At 42.9% G+C, this 23,820-nt stretch overlaps 1 protein-coding gene across 3 annotated transcripts in view; it reads left to right on the top strand.

The window, feature by feature from the left end:
• Positions 1–23,820, top strand: part of VIPAS39 (VPS33B interacting protein, apical-basolateral polarity regulator, spe-39 homolog) — a 303,099-nt gene that overhangs the window by 233,429 nt on the left and 45,850 nt on the right. For all 3 annotated transcript variants that reach the window (XM_078659967.1, XM_078659968.1, XM_078659969.1), the window contains exons 16-18: positions 7,445–7,534; positions 10,632–10,718; positions 21,249–21,338. In XM_078659967.1, coding sequence (XP_078516093.1) covers positions 7,445–7,534; positions 10,632–10,718; positions 21,249–21,338 — 267 coding nt within the window. The remainder of the gene's footprint in view (positions 1–7,444; positions 7,535–10,631; positions 10,719–21,248; positions 21,339–23,820) is intronic.

The following is a 23,820-nucleotide window of genomic DNA, read 5'->3' as shown; positions in this document are numbered from 1 at the left end:
CACCAAGTACCTGACTCATGGAAAGGTGCTGAAGTTGTCACCATTTTTAAAAAGAGTGAGAGAGAGGACCCTGCCAACTACAGACCAATTAGTTTAATTGATGTTATTCAAAAAGTAGTTGGTAGGGTCATTATAAACAGGATTGAGTGCTGGCTTATGGAAGAAAACATCCTGTCCCACTTCCAGGCAGGATTTAGAAGTAATGTAGGAGCAATCGACCAAGTTTTTAGATTTTGTGCAGTTTTTTGGAAAACAGTGTCAATAGCCAGAGGGAGCCTTTACCTGGCTTTTATAGACTTAAAAACTGCATTTGATGTAATACCCCGTGCTAAATTATGGAATGTCTTATTGGATATGGGCTTCCCATCCTATTTGTTAAATCTTATTATCAAACTCCATGAGGGTACCTATGCTAGGATACGTTGGGGGACGCAGGGGCAACTCACAAAGAGTATCCCTGTTAACAGAGGGGTGCGGCAAGGGTGCGTGATGGCCCCCACTTTGTTCTCCCTCTTTATAAACGGGGTGGTGAAACATCTGCAAGAGATACCGGCAGATGCCCCCATTATAGCCGGGGAGAAAACACCATCGCTCCTCTTTGCTGACGACACCCTTCTGTTATCAAAAACTCCCATAGGTCTCCAAACCCTTCTTGACCAGTTTAGTGTTTTCTGTCAGGAACGGGGACTTACAATAAACACTACAAAAACTAAATTAATGGTTATGACCGCCAAGAGGAAATACAGGAATATACACCTGACTTTGAATGGATCTCCCCTCGAGGTGGTCGAAGAGTTTGATTACCTCGATGTTAGGATTAATAATAATATGAAGTGGGAACCCCATATAAGTAAAATGATTTTAAACCTTAAAAGAGTTTCCGGCACTATTTTAAAAAATCAGCGTCTCTCTGTGAGCAGGCCAGTTGCTCCTGCTTTGTCAGTTTATGAGGGAAAAGCAATAGCCTCAGCTGTTTATGGCTCAGAAATATGGGGCACTGAGAACACTAATGATCATGTCCTAACTGAGAATAAGTTTATTAGGGACTTGGTATCACTTCCAACTTCCACTCCACTTAAACCCTTATTTGCAGATCTGGGTAGGAGGTCCATTCGGGACATTCTCCAGCTTCGTCCCCTCTTATATTGGGTACGTTTGAGGAGGACCCCCGAATTAGCTAACTATGCTTTAGTGTTAGATGAAATGTTAAAACTAAACACTTCAGGTAAAATCAAGTGGCTAAATGTCTTAAAACAACTTGTAGCCAGTGTGGGTTTAAGTGACGCATGGGCCTCCCAATCTCCTCCACCAAAACAACTGGTGAAAAAACTATACTGGGACTGGATTGAGGCCAAGGCTTTACAGAATCCAAATTGGGGGCATTTACCTGAGAACTTTTTGACCCATAAGTGCAATACAAAGCTAGAATTGTTTTTGGATTTTATCCAGATTCCTCGGGACAGGACACTTTATCTGAAATTTAGATATGGAACATTGCCCCTTAGAATTTTTACGTCTAGATGGAATAGTAGGAGGGAAGAGGATATAAAGTGTCCAGGCTGTACAAATCCTGAAGAATCATTGGGCCACTTCTTTTTTGCCTGTAAAGCATATACCCTACCTAGGAACAAATGGTTAAAACCTGTATTAAAGAACCTTGGAGTCAGGGACTACAAATCAGCATTACGTATCCTCGTCTCTAACACCTCTTCTATGGTTACTATTTGTGGGGTTGCAAAGTTTTTATCATGTGCCTGGATTATTAGGTTAAAGTTGTTGAAAAATGTCTCTTCAGTCAACATTCCCACATGATTTTTATGTGTATTCCTGTAAATGATGAATTGGTTTTATATTTATGTGTGTACTATATGTTTGTACTTTTTATGATACATGTGTCGAATAAAAGTATAATGACTGACTGATTATGGCACTTGCGGGGAGCTTAAAAATCCATTGTATGATCGAAAAAAACCTAAGAATGGTCTAATACTTATTCAGTAAAGTTGTGTGGAAGGTAATCTTTTTTATTAGATCGAGTCTGGCAACTGTGAAGTAGGCCAAAACGTTCCAGAGTTTGCAAAACACTTCTTTACTGTCATGATTCAAAAATCATTGGTCTACTATAACTAATGAATAAATGACATTGAAACAATGTTATTGAAGTCCAGTGGTACGATTTGGTGATTTTTTTACTTGACCACACATAGAATTTTAGAGGGGACCCCCAAGATTACAATTCCTTAACACAATTAATGAATTGAATCACAACCACAAATATTTTCCTTTCACCATAATCTAATGTTGCACTTTTGTGCATGGTATGTTCTCATAATGTGCATTCTTTTTTAGCTGCTATCCCTCCGCTGGGACGTGAAGAGGCCATCTCTCATCCAGTCTGACTTGCCTCACGTACTGTTGGCCTCACATTGAAATATCTCTAAAAAGAGCACCTCTGTGTTGACCTGTCTTACTAAGACCTCCTGAGGGCTCTTCCAAAGCTCCTTCCTTATGACCTGTAACATTCACTGGCCTTCTAGTAATATGATACACACCTTTCTCTAATCTAATGATCCACAACTGGCTTTGATTAGTGTGACACATTATCATCAGAAGAGGGAAGCTATTGGTATAATGTATCCAAGTAGTGGACTATGCAGCCGAACATAGCTGGACCCACCAAAACCTCTAAGCACCATTTAGGAATATCAGGAAATCAGAGGGATGGCCCCAGTCCAGTGACACAAGGGTGCTGCCAGTTAAGATTGAGGTTCATTAGCAAAGCTTGGTCATCACATTTGGTGTAATTTTGGTGCGTTACCTATTTAGGTCTCGCACCTGCGATGCAAGGTGAAGCCCTGCTGTCGCAGAAGAGACCTATTGTCGGCGGTTCTGCTTACAAGGACTAAAAGAGGAGACAAGAGACTGGCACGCGCAGCCTGCCGGAATCGGATCAGGTCGCGCGCGCGTTCACCATCTCCTGTCTCACTTTTAGCTCCTTGTAAGCAGACACACACACGCACACACAGGAGCGCACATACATGCACGCACACATAGAGACATACACCGCCCGCCCCCGCCGCGCGCACACACACACGAGCGCACAGAGACACACACACCCCCTCCCCCTACAACTAAGCCCCACTCCGCAACACCCCCCTTCCCCCTACAACTAAGTACCACTCTGCACACACAGACACGTGCACACACTCGTTCCCCCCCACTCACCGGGCTTTTTTGCCGTGTCCCTCTCCCTCCGCAGCGTGTCAGTCTCGGCATCAGGGTCTGTGTCTTCTCCGGCGATCCTCCTCAGCCTGCGTGTACGCTCACGGCGACGGCGTCTCGTGCGCTCCCACCCTGCTTTCAGTTTTGCGGCCGGCGTTGTCCCCGGCCGAGAGGAGCCTGAATCGGAAACTCATTATCAGCAAAATCAGCATCTGGAAATTAAAGATTTCCCTGTGGTACAAGTTGCATGAGTTGTAGACCACAATGCAGCAATAAGCAATGGAACATTTACTACGTTTATGAAGCACGCAGGTAAAAAGATAATGGAATCTTGACACTGGTGGCATGTTTCTTTGAAAGTGATACAACAGATAGTCTCCACATTATGATTAAATCAGATGTTTTTTATTACGAGTGTTCCTAATATAGGCCTGTTTTGCCTCCGGAGTCATTCAGTTCACTAGGATGGTGCATTTAATTCCTCTGATGCTGGGTGCTGTAGTCCACTGTGAACTTTTAACGGACCTTGCCCATTGAGTTCCTTTACATGATCTCAGTGCATGCTGATTGCTCAGTGGTAGTAATCACGTTCCTGGAAACTCCTCCCCCCACCCACTACCGGTTGCCTCTCCCAAACATAGCAATGTGAAACTGTTAACTTGAACAACTCGTTTAACGGAACCCTGTTCAGCCGCACACCACTTATTCAGCCATTCAACCTTTTCACTTACGCACACACACAGTCACTCCAGACCATTAACACACACCTCCACTCACCCACACTCACTCACAAGGCGCCAGTCACTTTGTTTCAGCCAGTTATACTCCCCCGCTCTTCTTGATTTAATGTTACCGACTCATTTTAAAAATCTTCTATCCTTAACTTTCAACAGTCTTTTTACAAATAAGGGCTTCGGGAACAGGTCAAGGAGGAGGACTGCAGAAAGCAAACATGGCGCCTTGGTTCTTGCTGCTGTTTTCATGACTCTTTAAAACTAGGGGTGGAAAGGAATGTGTATGAAATCACAAAATTTAGGCCAGGTGTAGTATCTGCTACTCTTGATTCATGGCTGTGTGGACTTGCATTTTCATCATTGTAGACTAGAGGAAACTACCTGCTTTTGTAGCCTTTTCAAATATGTTTTGTTGTTGGCGAACAGCATACTGACCATTTTAATATAGTTACATTTCTGTTGATATTGGCCTTGTGGTGGTAGGGTCTTCTAATCTGGAGCTTGACAGGTGATGCAATTCTTCTGCACTGTCAATCAGTGTGTACTAGGGAGAGCCAATGCTGCGAGGCATGCAGTAGTGGAGTATGGCTTTGAAGCCCCGCCCACTCTCTGCCCATATTTTAAATTGGCTTGTTGTCTTTGCGTGCAGCCTGTTAATAGAAGTGTTTAATATGTCTGCTGAGCTTAGCTGAACACTGCTCATGATTCACATCCAGCTACACACAGAACCACAACACACACACACAACCACACACACAACCACACACACACACAACCACACACACACAACCACACACACCACACACACAACCACAGCCACACAACCACACACACAACCACACACACAACCACAGCCACACAACCACACACAAACCACACACACACACAACCACACACAAACCACATACACACACAACCACACACAACCACACACACAACCACACACACACACACAACCACACACACACACAACCACGCACACACAACCACACACACAACCATACACACACACAACCATACACCCACACACAACCACACACACACAACCACACACACACAACCACACACACACACACACACAACCACACACACACAACCACACACACACAACCACACACACAACCACACACACACAACCACAACCACACACACACAACCACATACAGCCACACACAACCACACACAACTACACACACACACAACCACACACAACTCAACACACACAACCCCACACACACAACCACACACAACCACACACACACACAACCACACACACACACAACCACACACACACACAACCACACACACACACAACCACACACAACCACACACACACAACCACACAACCACATACACAACCACATCGACAGTGCACACTTTCACCAGGCACAGACACCATCAGTCCTCAGTGCCGCTTTCACCGGGCACAAACACCAGCAGACATCAGTGCACGCTTTCACCGGGCGCAAACACCACCAGCCGTCAGTGCACTCTTCCACCAGGCACACACCACCAGACGTCAATGCACGCTTTCACCAGGCACAGACACACCAGCCCTCGGTGTACGTTTTCACCATCGGTGCACAATTTCTACAGGCACACACACCACCAGCCATCAGTGCACACATCAATTGTTAAAGCATCGACAATTAACTATTGTAGCAATTGCAGTATGGCGCACTTTACTTTTAAACATATTCATCTAAAGCGCAGCATGCCACCATTGCTACAAAAATAAACATTTTTTTGGGCTGCAATTTATAGACTTTCGTTGCAATTGGTGTTGCAATATTTAGCAATGCCAATAGCTAGCTCAAACATAATTAATGTGAGACCTATTGCATTGCAAATGCTTGTTTTTAACAGAGTTTTATATAGCTAGAACTTAACCCAGTATCGGGTATCAGAGGACTTTAGATAGCACCAGTTGCGTTAAATGAGGACACATTCATTTTTATTAGGCATGGGAAGATTACGTGATTTGCCCAGAATTACAGGATGTTCAGCATCATTGCCGAGACTCGATCCCAGTTGCCCAGATTCGAGGTCGACCGCCCTAGCCATTAGGCTAACTCCTCTCCCTGAACTAGAAACAAGCATCCTGGGACCGGTTTCTGGGTAACACCCTCCATCAGCCAGTGACAAAGTGAGCAAGGGACCCACTTCTGGGCATACCCTGCCAACTTAGGGCGAACAAAGCAAACACAAGGAGATGATGGTGAGCAAAAGAATAATGTATTTAGCCCAGATCTCTTGACTGGGGGTGAATGTTTTGATGTTTTGATTTGTTCTGACTTCCGTCCATCAATTGTGTGTTTTTTGCTTTCTCGCCTTAAGTGTGCCTTAAGTATGCCCAGACGTGGGTTTCTCTCCCATCTTTTAACCTCATTTATTATCATAGTCTATAAAGAATGTCTAATATTAAAATGGCACAGTTACATTTGTCAGAATACAGGTAAAATCTATTCTTGCAAATCTCTATCCCTTTTCATAGTTGTAGGAGAACATTTCCATAAACATATGGAGCATACTGCAGTAATTCACAGAGCAGGAGGGGGCTGCTGTAGCTCTTCTCTGTGCCCCTCTCACCTGGAACTTCTCTACTTATATTACAAGCATAGCAGAATGACCAGCTGGGAATGTCCCCCTGGAGTAGTCACTAATAGCTCTTGTTTAGAACTTCCCTGGTGGGGAATTTCGATAGTGTTCAATAGTATTCATACTGGAGATGCTCGGAGTGAAGAATAATTTGGAAATTGGTGTTTGCACATGGATTTCGATGTTTTCCACTAATTCCAGGCACTTGTCCTACAGTATATTTCACCAGGTTTTTCTTGCAAAAGATGCATGGAGAATACTTTTCTGGAAGTGTAGTGATCCTGCACAACTCTTAATCCCAATTCTGCAGATAACTCCTGAAACTAACCGAACTTGAATTTATGAGAAACTCCGAATGAGCACCCAGAGTTGGCCTTGATGCCAGCTTCCCTGCCAGCAAATTGATGACAGATCTCTGGGTTTTTCTGGAAGCTATGATGCGTCACATTTAGTAATGAATTCGGCCTTTGGCTTCTTCCAGCAACTTGCTGTAAATATCTTTAAAAAACATGTTTGTGATACTCTTTCCATGCGGTAGAGGCAACTGTTCAGGTCCATCTGTTTCATCCCTTTATAGCAGAGAAAGTGATAATTCCTACTTTCTTTCTAACCTACCTAGGCATTCTGATCTGAGACTGCCTCTCATTAAGCCAGGATAGCCTTTTAGAAGCACCAACCTCTAAGCAAGTCCCCCAGTTTTCATCTAGAACTTCCCGCCTATGACCAATTAGAGAGATGAAACTGCTATCATGCAATTCTTTATCTGTTTTTTGGGGGAAGTGTTGCCCTGTAGAAAATAAAGTTGCCATGGGAGGTGACAAAGACCGATTGGGTTGTTATGAACGTGTGTATGTTGTTTTGCCTGAGATAACTGTCTCTTTTATTTTCAGATCCCAGAAAAGCTGTACGTTCTGACCGCCCTCGCTGCCAGAGCCAAATTGAAAGACTGGCACACTGTAGATGCCTTGCTTACAACAAAGGTAAAGAGTGCAGTTTATCGAAAGCATGGCTTGCAGTATGTCCAGTGAATACTGTGCATATCTTTTTATTTTAGAGCAATTACTCAATATCTCCTCTTGGAAATAATGGGATCGTAATGCTTGGTCTGCTTTTAATGTCCCAGGAAGCCTCATCTTTCAAGGACAAAACAGACCTTTTTATTGCTAAGACCAGTATAAATAAGAGAGTAAAGATTCCCTGTGTTATGTTTGGAAAACAAACATTCCATTTGATAATCAATACACACCACTCTGTACTCCTTTCTGAAAAATGCTTTCCTTGGAATCGTTCTCCACGAAGATGATCTTGGTAAGCAAATGCACAGCCCCTTTCAATGATTCAACATGGAAGTATATCATAATGAAATTAAGTAATGGCTGTGTTGCTTTTAGCAGGACTTTCTCAGCATAGGCAGATATATCTCAAGAATGTTTCACAAACACACGGTACAGAGACATCATTACCAGTCACTAGTAGCCAAAACCGCCTTACACTCTTGGCCCTCTTCAGCGTGTGTTTTTGTGCTCACTTCTGTACAACCTAGAAAGTATTATTGAAGAGGCATTTAGTGGTACCTAATCAATAGTGGGACATAATTTTGGGTTCACCCTGGGTTACTGGTATGGCTGTATTCCCCCCCTGACAGACCCTCACTTGCTACTCTCTTGCCTGCATTTGATCATCGGGAGTCAGACTTTAGTCATTTGTTCATTGGATATTTATGGTAAGAATTGTTATCCATTTACTGTGGATTCATTGGAGCTATAGGCTGCCTAATACTACTTTTTGTGATCTCATCGATGTCACAAGTTGACTGATATCACCAGGGAATCAAAAGGCATGTAAAGAAATTTGCATTAACTATATGATTTTGGTAAAATGACACTAGCGCTTACTAGTTTTCAAGAATTAATTTGACATGGGAGTAATTTGTTTAAAATCAAATTTGTTGGGGGAGAATGACATGTGAATGCCAGTGCATGCGGATTTTGGTGAAGGAAGAACAAATATTTACATGTCATTACACCGTTGACTGGGGAGGCCTCGTCATGGTAGCAATACTGATCCATGGGGTATTGTTTTTGACCGATAAATAACTCAACCCCTCGCCCGACTACTCATAACTAAGGCCAGTGTCTTCAAGTTGTGTTTAGTTTTTGCAAGTATGCAAAGAAAGTTCTCAACCATACTCCATAGTCTGAACCCTCTATAATAATGTACATTACTGCAGGCAGCAAAATATCTGTTCCTTTAAACCTTTAGTTGTCTAAAGAGTATAGCTCACTGTCTACAGGCGTATGGCCTACACTTTTGAATCCTGAGACCTTTAGGCAGTCTCTGGAAGTAGTAAATGCAGAAAGATGCTTGCTTAAAGCAAGCCCTGGGTGATCATTGGATGAAATTCTGTAGAGCATTATTGGAAAATTCATTTTGGGCTTCTAACATTTTGTGGACTTTAGTAAGAGTGGTTTGTGTTCCCATTATATTAGCACCATGTTATAATTTTACTCTTTTTTTTTGTAACATACTTTTATTCATTTTCACATTAATCCAATGTTATAGCTATCAATTTGCATCAGGAATGTTTCATTCATTCATGCAATAAAAAAAAGAAAGTACCACCCAAGCACCCACCACCCCTCCCCGGACTCAAACTAACATTTTCATACATATCTAGTGGTCATCCCACAAGTGGAATCAGTGATATACAATGGCACATATACATCCCGTATATGAGCAGTACACAGAAAGGTAAACTGTCCCACGCTGTATCCTATCTTTGCCCTATGTCGAAACCTGTATCCAATAGTTATGCGTTCCACTTCTATGATTGTAAGTCCTTGGCCGCAAACTCCTCAATCATTGCATTCCATTCTAGCGACATAGGTATATTTTGCATCCTTTTTGTTCCTCTTGTTTAAGCTTGGCTTCCTCCGCCCTTCCCCATCGAAACATCTAATTGTACCAATCTAATAATAGGGGCGATCTGGTAGCTTTCCATCTCATGGTTATATTTCTTTTTGCCAAGATCAATGCAAGGTTCGTGAATTTGCGGGCAGGGCTTCCCTTCTTCCCCTTGGGACCTAATTCCAGTGATGGACTGTTCCTCTTCGGTGCCACACTGTTCACAATTTCCTGCACTGTTGTCCAATAATGAATGAGTCTCGGGCTATCCCACAACATATGCAGTAAATTCTCACTTGGAGAGTGGCAGCGGAGGCAATCACCTGATATCTCCGGAAACATTAGACTGAGTTTGTGTGGAGTTAAGCACGGGTGGTGTACAATCATGAGCTGGATACATTTAAACTTCGAGTTCCTAGAAACCTTGCGGGGGTGCTGCAGTAGCATCTCCAACTCCTTATCCGTGTATTGCCGATATCCGCGTCCCACCTGTCTCGGGTCACCTGAAGTGACGCCAAGGTGTGTGTACGGATACTCCGGTACAACCACTTTGTCAGGTGATTACCGTTACCCATCAAATATTGCATGTGTGTTAGTGGCTCTCTCCCCACTCCCCAACCCCACCCCCCTGGGGTCCACACCGATTTGATATAACGAGAGATGTGTGCGTGGAGCAGGAGCAATCTATTCGGCACTCCCATCTCCCCACAAATGCATCGTGATTCATCAACGTACCGTTGGTAAAGAATGTGCCTAGTGTGGACACTGTTTCAGCCCAACCCTTTATATGTCTAAGAGTCACCCTCCCTGATGGTATTGGAGAATTTTACTCTTTTATGCAATGTTATTTTATCAATCTGATTTTGATACAAGTATAATTTATTGTGCCCATGTTTCCTTTTTCAAAACCCATTTACAGTGTTATTTCCTGCATGTCTCTGAACCTTTTTTGGTTTGTTAGGCCATTTTGTTTGTCCTAGAATTAAGGTTGATCTTCTTTAAGTGAATCCAAAGGAACTATTGTCGTCTTGAAATGTAGCTCACTACACGAGCAAACATGCTATGCCATGTGTTTTTAGTACTTGTATTCACTGCATGCATGAGGAATTCTTCAAGTGTCACTTTGTCATGGTAGTCCTATCCTGCTACACTCAGCTCCTTCTGCCATTTCAGAACTGGCTCGGTTATGCAAAGAAGAGAGCCCCCATTGGCTTTCATCGAGTGGTGGAGATCATGCAAAGGAATGGCGCCCCAGTTCAGGTAGGAGCACCCTCTATGATGAGACTGGAATTTTGCACCCTTGAAGTATGTTCACTGATGTTTCCTTCAAACCCTAATTTCACTCAAGCATTGCGCTAGTCTCAAAATGACTAACCAGCTCTCCAGTTGTTTAATCCTCTAGTTTATTAATATGTTAACAAAGGGGGCTTGCTGATAAATCATATCCATGGATCAAGACGAGTTGTTTACTGATGTAGTCTTTTTCCTCCTTCCCATGATGACTTATGTACTGTAGCATCTCGTTTTTTTGCCAATATGATAATACAATGCTTCAACAAAAATATAAGGTGCTAGTCTCCAAACAATGCATGCTATTTAGGGGCAAATAACTGTCCTGTGTGGATATTTTTGATTGTTTTTGTGCATCTAGGCTCCGAAAACAACTTAAGAAGACTACTGTCAATATTCATTTAAAAACATAACTAAACAATTTTTTTTAAAGATGAATAAATCGATTTCATTGATGACAATTCTTTTAACGACGTTGTGGGCCTAAAAAGGTGATATTGGCTTCCCAGCAAAAGTTAGAAAAGCAAATCATACGGTAGACACTGGAGCATGACTTGCCCTGACCCAGGAAATTTATCCTTACCAGGGGGTCCTTGTTTGCTACATATTGCATGACTTGAAGTGCTCATCTGACCACAACACGGGCAGGTAATTTTCCACTGACCAAAAAAAGTTACAGCCTATGCTTTTGGTTTTACCATAATGTAAAACTTCTTTTGTTCCATCTTTTAAACCAGTTTCATTATTTATAGCAATCAATAAATAACATTAAACCAGGAAGCAGCACTTGTTAAGCCAGTGTCTCTAAAGCTCTACATTGCAGGTATGTATCTTATAGGAAAACTATTTAAGAAGTACTCCGTTGCCTGGAGAGGTTTGTTAGTGCTGAGTAAAATATCGAATAATATAATGTAAGGTGGATTTGTAGAGGGCTGCTTGTCATCCATGAGGGTATCCAGGTGTGCTGAGTAGGTGAGTGTAGGCGTGTGGGGGAGCTGGGTCTGTAGTGTAGTTCCTATCATCCCAATAGGCTCTGCGCATTGGAATAATACCTACAATAGTAAAGGCCTAGACCAGACGTTAACTAGGTCTACTACTGTCGATACTAGACTTAAAGTTTTGGGTTTGCCAGCTTAGCTCAAAGTTCACTAGAAACTTTCTCGAATGTTCAAGGAGGACTTAACTTCCCTGATTAGACAAGAAGGGATTTCGTTTCTGACAACCATAGAACATGACAACTTTGCTCTCCCCTAATCAAGAGTATATCTCGAGAGTCGTGTGAACAAAAGGCAATTTATTTTACTCAGTCAGTACGTGCATTCTTAGTCTCATCAGAATGTAGAGAAAAGGAAGAGACGGGCGTGTTCAATAAAAAGGTGGTATTTATTGATCAGTCTCTTTTCTCATACAAGAGAAATGGATCGATATTATTGCAATACTTATAGTTAAGTAAAGTGCATACATTAAAAGCAATAGTATAAAATAATACTGTAAAAACATTGATATGGTTTCTAAGCCATATGATGTTTTAAAATGAATAAAATATATTACATACACATATACATTTGACTAAACGTACTCAACTGGTGTTTCTAAATACGCCTACCCCGTGTACCTGACCTAAGCCTAATACGTGGGCGGGAATAGAAAGTTACAGTTTAAGTTAAGTTTGTTTTTGCCAAGTGAATAACTAAAGAATTCTCTGTGAGGGGTTATTCAGTTCTGTACCTGGAAGTTAGGATGAATGAGGGATGGTATCTCTCTCTCTGGTCTCGATATTCCGGGCTGCCTGCGAGGGCTGCCCAGAAACGCCGGGGCTGGAATTCTCTGCAGGAGAAAGCAGCGTGTCTCAGCGCGTCAGGAAGGCGGGGCTGCGCCAGCGGGGTCTGCTCTGCTCTTCGCTTCGGCAAGTATGGCTGCTCCGTCTCGTCACCACGCGTGTGTTTGCATAGGGCAATATCGGTAATATTTATACCTTTAAGGTGCCGAGATTGACGTAAGGATGGACATAGATACGTCAATAAGGATGTCATACGACTTGCTCGTTAGCACATTCTTTTACTGAAGTTCTCGGTGAAATCAAAACAATGGCCGCAGGGTTTTGCCCAGGTTGTCATAGGTTTGATTTGTTATGAGAACTCCGTATGCCTTATCAGGGGCTGGAGGAATATCGCTTGTCTAATTAGATCGCAAGCGTTATGACCTAATCAGATAACACGTTCCTGTGCCGTAGTGTGACTGCGTCAGATAACGGTATCTGCATCATGGGGATTTTCTGCCTCATGGGCTGACTGCTAGTTAACTTGTTGGTTTGTTTAACCAGAATAGGGTCAGGAATAGGGGGATCGATTCAGAACCTATAGGAATACATCACACCCACTCCACGCTAACTATGGTCATATTTACTAATCTATGCATAGTATAACATAGTACAACATACTATAGAGTATAGTGTATACCTTACCACCCCAAAATACATAAATGCATTTTGAAATTTTCAAATATACGGAAAAATTGCAGTCATATGTATTGTATGCACTCAAGCTGTAGAAAAATGCCAAAGTAATCGCATTTGTATACATTATTGCTATTTTGTATATGAGAATTACACATGAAATGGCTCTTAATACAGAAGAAATGTTCGAGACTATTTCATCACAGAATAAAATATTTAAAATATTTATGAACATACCAGCGGGCAGCTAATGTCTATAAGCTATGTCTATAAGCTATCTAAAATTTAGAAACCTTAGTTCTTTAAGAATAGTTCTTACTTTAAGCAGAAGATAGTGTCCCGAAAAAAATGCAAAAATATTTTGGGGCTGTTGAAAAACTTGCTGTCCGTGAACTGGAGGGAAAATTGTTCATGTGACTTTATTTTTAAAGTTGAAGGCCGAATTCAGGGAACGCCGTGTGCGAGCTTGCTCAAAAGTCTCTATTTCTGCTCTGGTGAGAACATCATATCATTTAGGCTTTCGAAAAAACTGTCAACAGCTTCCTGGGAAAGTTCCACTAACTCGGAAATAGGTGTAATCATGCATTCGTGCGCATGATTGTCTCCATTGACATTCTGATTCGCATTGCTGACAGAAGGTCGTACCTGTTCGATGCTGCTTTCATCTTGAACTTCACTACCCATCAATCGTAGTGGTGAAGCTTCCACGAATGCCGTCATCAGGATTGGTAGCCTTTGAGGGCAGCACAAAGCATGAACCTTGATCGGGCTCAACAATGTTTCTGCATCCATTGGCGCATCCGATTGTAGCGTCAGACAGGTGTCTAACACGCATTCTTCTCCGCATAGCAGACACCTTAATACAGGTAAAACACATCTTTGCCACATTGGTCGAAATGATAGAAACCAAGTCATATTTAGGTCTCTAAGCCGGGAGAGTCCCAGGATTTTTGATATCCGGTCCCGGTATCCAATGGCTAGGATTGTTTCTTCCCTTGTCGCAAGAGTTTTGTCTGTGACATGGGTTGCCATAACGAAAAATAAGGACTAAGAATAGGATTCCTGCAATTAGTCCCAGGATCAGGGGAAGTCCGCCAAAAATCGAATGGACGAAATCTGGAAAAATACCCAGTATGGCTTTGAATGGTGTTAATGCCATCGAAAATACTGTCTTAAATACCTTTGAGATCCCATTGGTATCAGAAATATTTAAGATTTCATTTAGAATTTCCGCGAAATGTATGGGGGAATTAGTTGATAACAATGAATGTATATCTGCAGTCGTCCTTGCGACTTGTAGATCATATGTTTCTTTTGATGACGTGAGCCTTGTAGGCGTCTGAAGAAGCACTGTTTTCATTCTGCTTAAAGTATCTATTCGAATAGAAGTAATTTTCAAGTTGGGCCATGCCCTTGCCTCCCTGTCTGGAAAGGAGCTGGGGAACAATGAGCGTCCACAGCACTTGACCTTCGCAGTCGTAGTTACTAGATAAGGAGTCCCGGGCATAAGACTACAACATCTGCGGTCTACAATTAGAATGTAACTCCCATTATAGAGTCTTTGAAAGAATGGTTCTATTTCTGTTGCAGGTGCGCCTTGCTGGTGACATGAAAGGTTGTATGAATTCCCTTCACAGGCTCCATGCAAACTAATTCCGTTACACAGAAGTGTGCCACTTAGTGACATCGCACAATTGTTGCCACTAAGAAACACGTTCTGTCCTTTATTACTGACACATGCATGTGAATAGGGCAGGTTCCTCTATTTTGTAATAGTGGAAGTACTTTGTTACAGCATTTGCTGCTGGAAAATGTATCCATGAATAGTATACCTCTGTCTGCCGATATTCGTGTGCCTCAATTACGAATATGACTGTGCCACCTCTAGGTGTCAGTCCATTTTCTATAAGTTTTAAGGTTATAGATCTCCTTTTGATGACCGGGATGAGTATTATATCCTCGTCTGCTGCCTGCATGGTAGCATCAGCTGCTGCGAGTTCAGTTGCTAATCTAATTGCCTCTCTTTCATCCTCATTGTCTGACATTTTACTATCCAAAAGGTTATTTTGTTTGTTTGCAGATCAGGTTTCTTGTGGAAACAAAGATTAGATGCACAATATTTTGGAACTGTGTATCCTTCAACGTTGACTATACCAAGAACCATACATAGGAGTTCCCTCCTGCGAGGTCTGGCGGATATACCTTTCACCCACTCCAGACGTCTTTGGAGTATTATGGAAAAAGGGGTCTGAGTGAGAAAGCACGACTGAGTTACTCTAAATGTCTTACGTTAGTTTTATCGCCCTTTCCAAACGCGTTGGGCGCCATGCAGTGTAGTTCCTATCATCCCAATAGGCTCTGCGCATTGGAATAATACCTACAATAGTAAAGGCCTAGACCAGACGTTAACTAGGTCTACTACTGTCGATACTAGACTTAAAGTTTTGGGTTTGCCAGCTTAGCTCAGAGTTCACTAGAAACTTTCTCGAATGTTCAAGGAGGACTTAACTTCCCTGATTAGACAAGAAGGGATTTAGTTTCTGACAACCATAGAACATGACAACTTTGCTCTCCCCTAATCAAGAGTATATCTCGAGAGTCGTGTGAACAAAAGGCAATTTATTTTACTCAGTCAGTACGTGCATTCTTAGTCTCATCAGAATGTAGAGAAAAGGAAGAGACGGGCGTGTTCAATAAAAAGGTGGTATTTATTGATCAGTCTCTTTTCTCATACAAGAGAAATGGATCGATATTATTGCAATACTTATAGTTAAGTAAAGTGCATACATTAAAAGCAATAGTATAAAATAATACTGTAAAAACATTGATATGGTTTCTAAGCCATATGATGTTTTAAAATGAATAAAATATATTACATACACATATACATTTGACTAAACGTACTCAACTGGTGTTTCTAAATACGCCTACCCCGTGTACCTGACCTAAGCCTAATACGTGGGCGGGAATAGAAAGTTACAGTTTAAGTTAAGTTTGTTTTTGCCAAGTGAATAACTAAAGAATTCTCTGTGAGGGATTATTCAGTTCTGTACCTGGAAGTTAGGATGAATGAGGGATGGTATCTCTCTCTCTGGTCTCGATATTCCAGGCTGCCTGCGAGGGCTGCCCAGAAACGCCGGGGCTGGAATTCTCGGCAGGAGAAAGCAGCGCGTCTCAGCGCGTCAGGAAGGCGGGGCTGCGCCAGCGGGGTCTGCTCTGCTCTTCGCTTCGGCAAGTATGGCTGCTCCGTCTCGTCACCACGCGTGTGTTTGCATAGGGCAATATCGGTAATATTTATACCTTTAAGGTGCCGAGATTGACGTAAGGATGGACATAGATACGTCAATAAGGATGTCATACGACTTGCTCGTTAGCACATTCTTTTACTGAAGTTCTCGGTGAAATCAAAACAATGGCCGCAGGGTTTTGCCCAGGTTGTCATAGGTTTGATTTGTTATGAGAACTCCGTATGCCTTATCAGGGGCTGGAGGAATATCGCTTGTCTAATTAGATCGCAAGCGTTATGACCTAATCAGATAACACGTTCCTGTGCCGTAGTGTGACTGCGTCAGATAACGGTATCTGCATCATGGGGGTTTTCTGCCTCATGGGCTGACTGCTAGTTAACTTGTTGGTTTGTTTAACCAGAATAGGGTCAGGAATAGGGGGATCGATTCAGAACCTATAGGAATACATCACAGGTCCGAATACTGGCAATCTTGATGGTCCCACAAGAAGGATAATTGAATAGCCAGTGACTAGCAGCTGGTGTCAGAGCAATGTGGTGAGGCAGCAGGGGGCGGGGGGGTTGTAATAAAACAAACAATTGGAAAAAACCTTACCTGCCGGTATTCTTCTCCTCTGGGCATAGGCTGAAGCTCCCAGACTCCCTTAGGGCCAATCCAGATGCTGCTGTCATGCCCATGAGAGCGGTGTCGGGAATGGGCTGAGCGGGCTTGTTTTGCGCTCCATTTGTAGCTGGGAGCCTGTGCCTGCTGGTCTCTCCACCCAGCAACACAGCTGGGTTGGAGAGATGTCAGTGCGCATGATGGTTTGGCCCTCCTAAGACAGCCGGTGAAACTGTCATGCTCACTGACAGCAGTGCCCACTACTCCTCCTTCCCCTGCTGCAGTGCTGTGCCTCCCGCCCTCCACCCCAAGACTCGGTTACAGGATGAAAAATAAAATAATCATAATTATATTTTTGTTTGCCTTTGTGGGCAGGGTGGGCGACGCTCCTCTGTAGCGGAGGAGTTACCACTGAAGCCAGGTCTTCAGCTTATTGTGGAATTCAAGAAGAGAGGAGGAGACCCTAATGTTTTGGGGGAAGTCATTTCAAGATTTGGCTGCTTGGTAGGAGAATGATCGACCTCCCGTTATTCCTCTGTTGATGCAGAGTGTATGTACGAGTGAGAGTGATGCTGAGCTTAGTTGTCTGTTGATTTAGTGGAAGTGAAACCGGTGATTGAGGTATGCGGGTCTCGTGTTGTGTAGTGACTTGAATACATGTGTGATTAATTTGAATTGGCAGGCCTTCTGGATGGGGAGCTAGTGGAGCTCTCTGAGGAGTGGTGTGGGTTTCAGTGTAGGAGGTCAAGGACAAGTCTGGCGGTGGCAACGTTTTGGATGGTTTGAAGTCTGTAAAGGAGCTGAGTTGGGATGTCGGCTTAGAGGGCATTGTCATAGTCCAATCTGCTTGTGATTAGGGCCACTTAAAGATTTTATGTATCATGCAGAGGATGTGGAAGTATGAGGAGGTGATAGCGTTGGCCTGGTGAGGTTAGTGTCCAGATGAGATCTAGGTTCCTAACGTGGTCGGTTGGGGTGGGTGTGGGTCCAAAATCATCGGACCACCAGATGGAGTCCCAAGGTGAGCTCTTATTCCCTAAGATTAGCACTTCCATTTTGTTAGTGTTGAGCTTGAGGCAGTTTTCTATTATCCAATTATCGACACTGGTCATGCATTGTTTGAAGTTTGTTCAATATAATTTGCCTGGTTATTGCTGAAAATGCATATAATAGGCAAATCGTATGCTTTATTGCTTAAAAATACTGCTTAACAACACTTCTCTTGACAAAAATAAAGGCTGCCTTATACAGTCTGTATATCCGGGTCCAGATGCAATTAATTTGTTCACATCGGTGTTGAATGCTGCACTCGTTAACCTCTGCTCACCAAGCGGATTTGTCACCAACCCAACCAAACTGCCCCTGGAGATCTTATTTCTCAAACCCTTTGTTGCTATCATGGGAGGCTGAAAAACAATAACCCTTTGCTGGAAGGTTGTGTGACCTACACGCACCGAGATAGTTCTGATTCTTTTCTTTGAGGATTTCACGACAAACAAATATCCCGCTCCAGACTGTTGGTGTATCAAAACATAACACACTTTATTTATATTTTAACCTATGAATTAAAATGGGGACACACAGAAATGGAATAGGCGTTGCCAAAGTCAGTTACCTTTAAAAGCAATTCCTGCTGCTGCCATGATCAGTTCAAGTCTATACAGCTTTATTCCACACAGCTTCACAAGGCTGAACAGTTGCTTGTCCCTTGAGGACCAGAAGTCCAAGTCCGAACACAGGATGTTTTCTGTGTCCTATGACGTACCCCCACAGGCTGTGAAGTTTTCTCTCCCTTCAGCCCTCCAGCTTGTGGGCTCTCAAGAACTGCTCTGCCAGAGCTGGTCTGGTTTCAGTGGTCTCCAAAACTAGTCAAATTAAGGTTCACTCAGGGAAGATTGGAGCTACCCATCTGCCCTCAGGAAAAGCTGCCATATACCATCATAATGATCTGCCAAAACATTTTCTGCTTCGTTCCGCATAAGGACACAACTTCATTAAACAAAGGCTTGCTGACCCTATTGTGTAGAGAAATTAAATATATAGGCATACACGATGTGAGACGTAGCAGTATTGATCAACTGAACTGCTGGGCTGTGTCAGACTCTTGACTCCTAAGTCCAATATTTTGCCCATAGGCAAGGCACACCAACCTAAAACCTGGATAGACTTAAGGGGGTGCTGACCCTGGCTTGCCTGATGGGACCAGATCAGTTTGTTTTGCACATGATAACTCTCTTACCCCAGGTCCTTTGTCTGTATCGCTGTCCCCCAAACAGTTTCCGAAAGAAGATACAGTACCTCAAAAAGAGTCAAAGTATTAATTCAGTATACTTGTCACTCATTCTGCTCAATTAGAATTCAACAAATAGTACATAATTCTGGGGGGGGGGGGGGAGGGGGGGGGCAGGTTTCTCTACAAGGTGTGTCTGTTTCAGTATTTTTACCCAGCTGCTAGGCAGCAACTATTCTGATCTTGCAAATTTTAGCAAACAATATTTTTAATGTGATAGTTCCAGTCAAGTAAGAAGAAGTCTATTCACTACGAGTGGCCCAACTGGATATCCAAAAATTATTGCACCTTTAAAAATCTGATGCCTATTACAAGTTGTGCCCTTTGAAATACGGAGTACCATGTGGATTTTAGGGCCAGATGTACGATAATTTTTTTGAGGTTGCCAATGGGTAATTGGCTTGTTTGCGACTGCAAAATAGGCCTGTGCAATGTACAAACCATATTTTTGGAGTCGGTAACCTATTACCGTCTCACAAAATAGGGGTTGGCGACTCGCTATTAGGAAGGGGCGTGCCAAAGGCTTCCATTCCTAATAGCGAGTTACACTTCTATGTACGATTGTTTTACGACCGCAATTGCAGTCGCAAAACACTCACGGTTTACCACCTATTTCAAAAAGGGTGGTAAGCTACTTGCAAACAAGAAAGCCCTTTGTAACTTGCAGCACACATATTGTTTTAAGAGCAGGCAGTGGACCCATGGGTCTCTTCCTACTTTTAAAAAATGAAACAGAAACATTTAATTTTTCTTTTTTAAATGCATCCCGTCTTCCTTTAAGGAAAACAGGCTATATTAAATTTTAAAAACTGCTTTATTTAAAAAGCAGTCGCAGACATAGTGCTCTGCTGACCCCAGCAGGACACCATCCCGGTGAGTGCTGGCCATTCCCAATGATGTTGCATATTGCGACCTGCCTCATGAATATTAATGAGGCAGGTCATTTGCCACCCCATTGGGAATCGCAAAGAGTGTCTGAGACACTGTTGTACATTCCATTTTGCGAGTCGCAAAACGACGCAATTTGCGAGTCGCAAAATGGAATGGTCGTACATCTGGCCATTGGTGCTTTGTGCACCATAATCTACATGTACCAGTATTTACCGGGCATTTTCCCCCAGTAACATTTGACAGGTTTCACCTGCCAAAATGTACCTGAGGAAGATTGTGGGTGATGTAATTACCCCACAACTTTTAATTCTGATCTTTGTGTAGACAGTAGTGCCTTTGGTTGAAAATCATGCAGTTGGAGAGATAACCAAGTATTTATAGTAAGGAGTTTCTTATGGTAGATAAGAAATTGGTGATTCCTACATAGACTTATGCTGCATATATGAGGTCATAGTCATGTTGGACCTGTATGTGATGCAGAATTTATGATGAATTTGTTTCTTTGCTCAGTGCTCATCCCAGTCAGAAAAACAAAATCAAGCCACTTAAAAGAATGATAAATAAATTCAATTTATTTTCAATACTATCATAGTAGAATACTAGTTTCCTGTAGTGTGCATGCACAGAACAATGAATGGCTGATTTGCACAGTTCACTAAATCTGTAATCCTAATTCTGTAAGGAAAGTGTGCAGAAATCTTTGAAAAATTCCTAGAATTCTTCTTTGAATAGAAAAGCCTTAGATGGGGATCTTTTGCCCACAATTTATTTTAGATTCTGGCCTTAAACACTTAGTTCAACTCTAAAGCTTTAGTTTGGTGTAATGTGGTGGGAACTATTCTTGCAAGCCGTATCTGACTTAACATGATGCATTGAATTCTTTTAAAGGTCAGATACTCTGAATAAGTCCTGTGCCATGGTTAGGTGAAGTTCACCGTGTTGCCATTAATATTAATCACTTTGTCAGTTTCAATTTTCCCTGCCAGGCTTAAACATGTGTTTCTTCTTCTCTTCAGGTTCTCCAGGACTATGTGCAGCTGGTGGAAGACGTTGACATGAGACTGACCCTTGCCACAAAATATAAGTGCCACAACGTTGTCATTGAGGTGAGTGCTGAGAAGGGTATCAGAAATGCATAAGTGTGGATAGTGATGGGTCGCCTGTTGGCCTCAGGCGCATAACTAATTGTAACACTTAGGACTAGGGGAGGAGAGTTACAGTGCTTTAACAAGAAGTTAGTGATATAATATATATTGCAAAAGAAATGTCTCTTTTATAATAAAAAGGCGTTTACTCCTTTTCTGAGTACCATATGAAACTGGTATACAGATTTTTATTTTAGCTGAACTCACGTATGTGCAGAAGCCTCGGCCTGCCCATGGTAATGTGAGGCTCGGAACCTATTCTGAGACCAGGAAAGGCACACAACGCATGCCCTCCATGCACTGACTGTATCTCATGTAGCGATGGTGGCAGTGAACCGTGATTTCCAAATCAGGTGTGTGACCAGACCTGTTTTTTGTTTCACGGAAGGGCTAATTTAGTGACTCTTCTCATGAAAAGTTCTGCTATTAGCCAGAACATTGCACTGACATCTCGTTTGCATGTTGAGTGTATTTGTGTGCAGTAAGTGCTTAGCAATGTGTGATAGTAGGACACTGTGCTGTGTGAGTCTGAGTGTTTGGGCCAGAAGAATCTATGTTTGATGTCCCTGGTTTAGCATGGTAGAAGATGGAGAATGAGACCAGCTTCCCTACACAGTGGAAGTGTTCCTATTTCTGGAGGGAAGAGAGGCTGAAGGAGGAGTGGATGGAGATACGGCTACCTTTAGAAATCTAATGTGAACCTAATTAGGCAAGGGCTGCAGATTAGTTTTTCCTGAGCACTGCTATTTGATAGATGGTAGGAGCAACAGCTTCTGTTGTTCAGGGTGAGGACATTTCTAGGCAGGCCCTTGCCCTTTGTGTCTTTGACTACAGCTTCAGGAAAGCTGATGGAGTCCAAGTAGAATCATATCGCACTCCTTTGCGCCCACGATATGTATACTCCTGTTTTGAGCCATCCCAATTGCTACCTGCTATGAGTATCATCACATTGTACAAAGACTGTCTTAGGAGCAGCCTGAAAATGTTTGAAAGAGAACCGAACTAAATAGATTTTGATACCTCAGGCATCCCTTATCTGGAAAATGTGTATTAACATGGAATCCAAACCACCCCACTTCGTTTTAGTCCCATGTTCTTCTTTACCAAGGAAGAGACTGCTCTGCACAGTACTCTAAGAGCTGCTGCTGTTTGCCTGACAGCCAGTGTCTCACAGGTGCTGGCATATCACTTGAACTTTGTACTTCCTGCTGGAAGATCGAAGGGTCTGCCTGAAGTGCTTAGACCTCTGCCTGTCTGTTGAGAGCAGGAAGGAGCAGGATGAGAAACTATCCAGATGGAGGAGCCCAGAGCGAATCTAGCATCTGGAGCACCGAGAAAAAGCAGTCTGTTCTCAGAGTGAAGCAAGTAGCAATCCGTGCCAAGAAGTCCCATTCGGTCTATCTGAATGTTTCGTGTGAGAGCCACATTAAGACTTTTATAGAGCAGGTACCTCCTTGACACCTGACAGCACCACAAGGGCTCAATCGACTGGAGCTGTCACTGCTGATAAGACATTGAATGATGTTGTGTTTTTGTGCCAAAGTGGGAAGATCCAGTTGGGCTTGAGGCGACAATTTCCGAAAGTCTTTCATTGCAGATAACTCCGCTTCTTTCTAATCTGAACCCCTTTCTGCGGCCAGCCAGTAAGGCTGCAGTTGCCAAAGACTTTGGTTGCTGTAGAGAACTGCTTCACTAATTTTATCCTACAAAGCCTGTCCCAAGGAGAAGCTGCTGTTGTGGATCGCCCAAGACATGAGCCATTACCATGAGTGCGGGAAAATGAACTGCATTTTTTTGCACTGCTGTATTGATAACCAGCAGGTAAATGAGGGGCTTATCCCACACCTGGCAGAAGAGATTAACATGTGTAAAAAAAAGTCTTCTGTGCATCCTTGAGACTTTTGTGTAAGACATTTAACTGAGTTGCATTTAGCCTGTGAGAGATTTTGGCATTATCTTCACTGTGAGTGTGGGTGTAGCGCCTTACTGTTAAACAAATGTGGATTACAACCCTGTATTACGTTTGTAAGGAAATGCATCTTTTTGTATGGTCACCCCCAAGCTTTTCGACTGATGCAGCTGGTTTTTCATATCTTAGATTGACCTGAGGCCTGCTAACCAGTCCTCACTGCTAGTGCCCTGACCCTAAAGTGTACGTCAAATTGGCTGTACCCAATTGGCAATGGCTAAGTAATCTGTAAATCCCTAGTAAATTGTACCCTGGTACCCCAGACATGTCAGTTAGAGGAATGCCCCAGGGCTTGCAGCACTGGTTTTGCCACACTGGAGGTCCCCCAAGTTAAACGAGTCCAGCGTCTGCCACTGCAGACGAGGAGAGCAGTCCTGCACTGCTGGCCTGACTTTGCCATTAAAAGCAATAGCAACACCACCACTTCCCCTGTACATGTGTGTCAGTCACCCCTCTGGCAGGCCTACTGAATCA

This window comes from Lissotriton helveticus, chromosome 9 (genome assembly GCF_964261635.1).
Source record: "Lissotriton helveticus chromosome 9, aLisHel1.1, whole genome shotgun sequence".
NCBI classification, from domain to species: domain Eukaryota; kingdom Metazoa; phylum Chordata; class Amphibia; order Caudata; family Salamandridae; genus Lissotriton; species Lissotriton helveticus.
The sequence above is the reverse complement of the archived record's forward strand: the minus strand, read 5'-3'. Positions and strand labels throughout refer to the sequence as shown.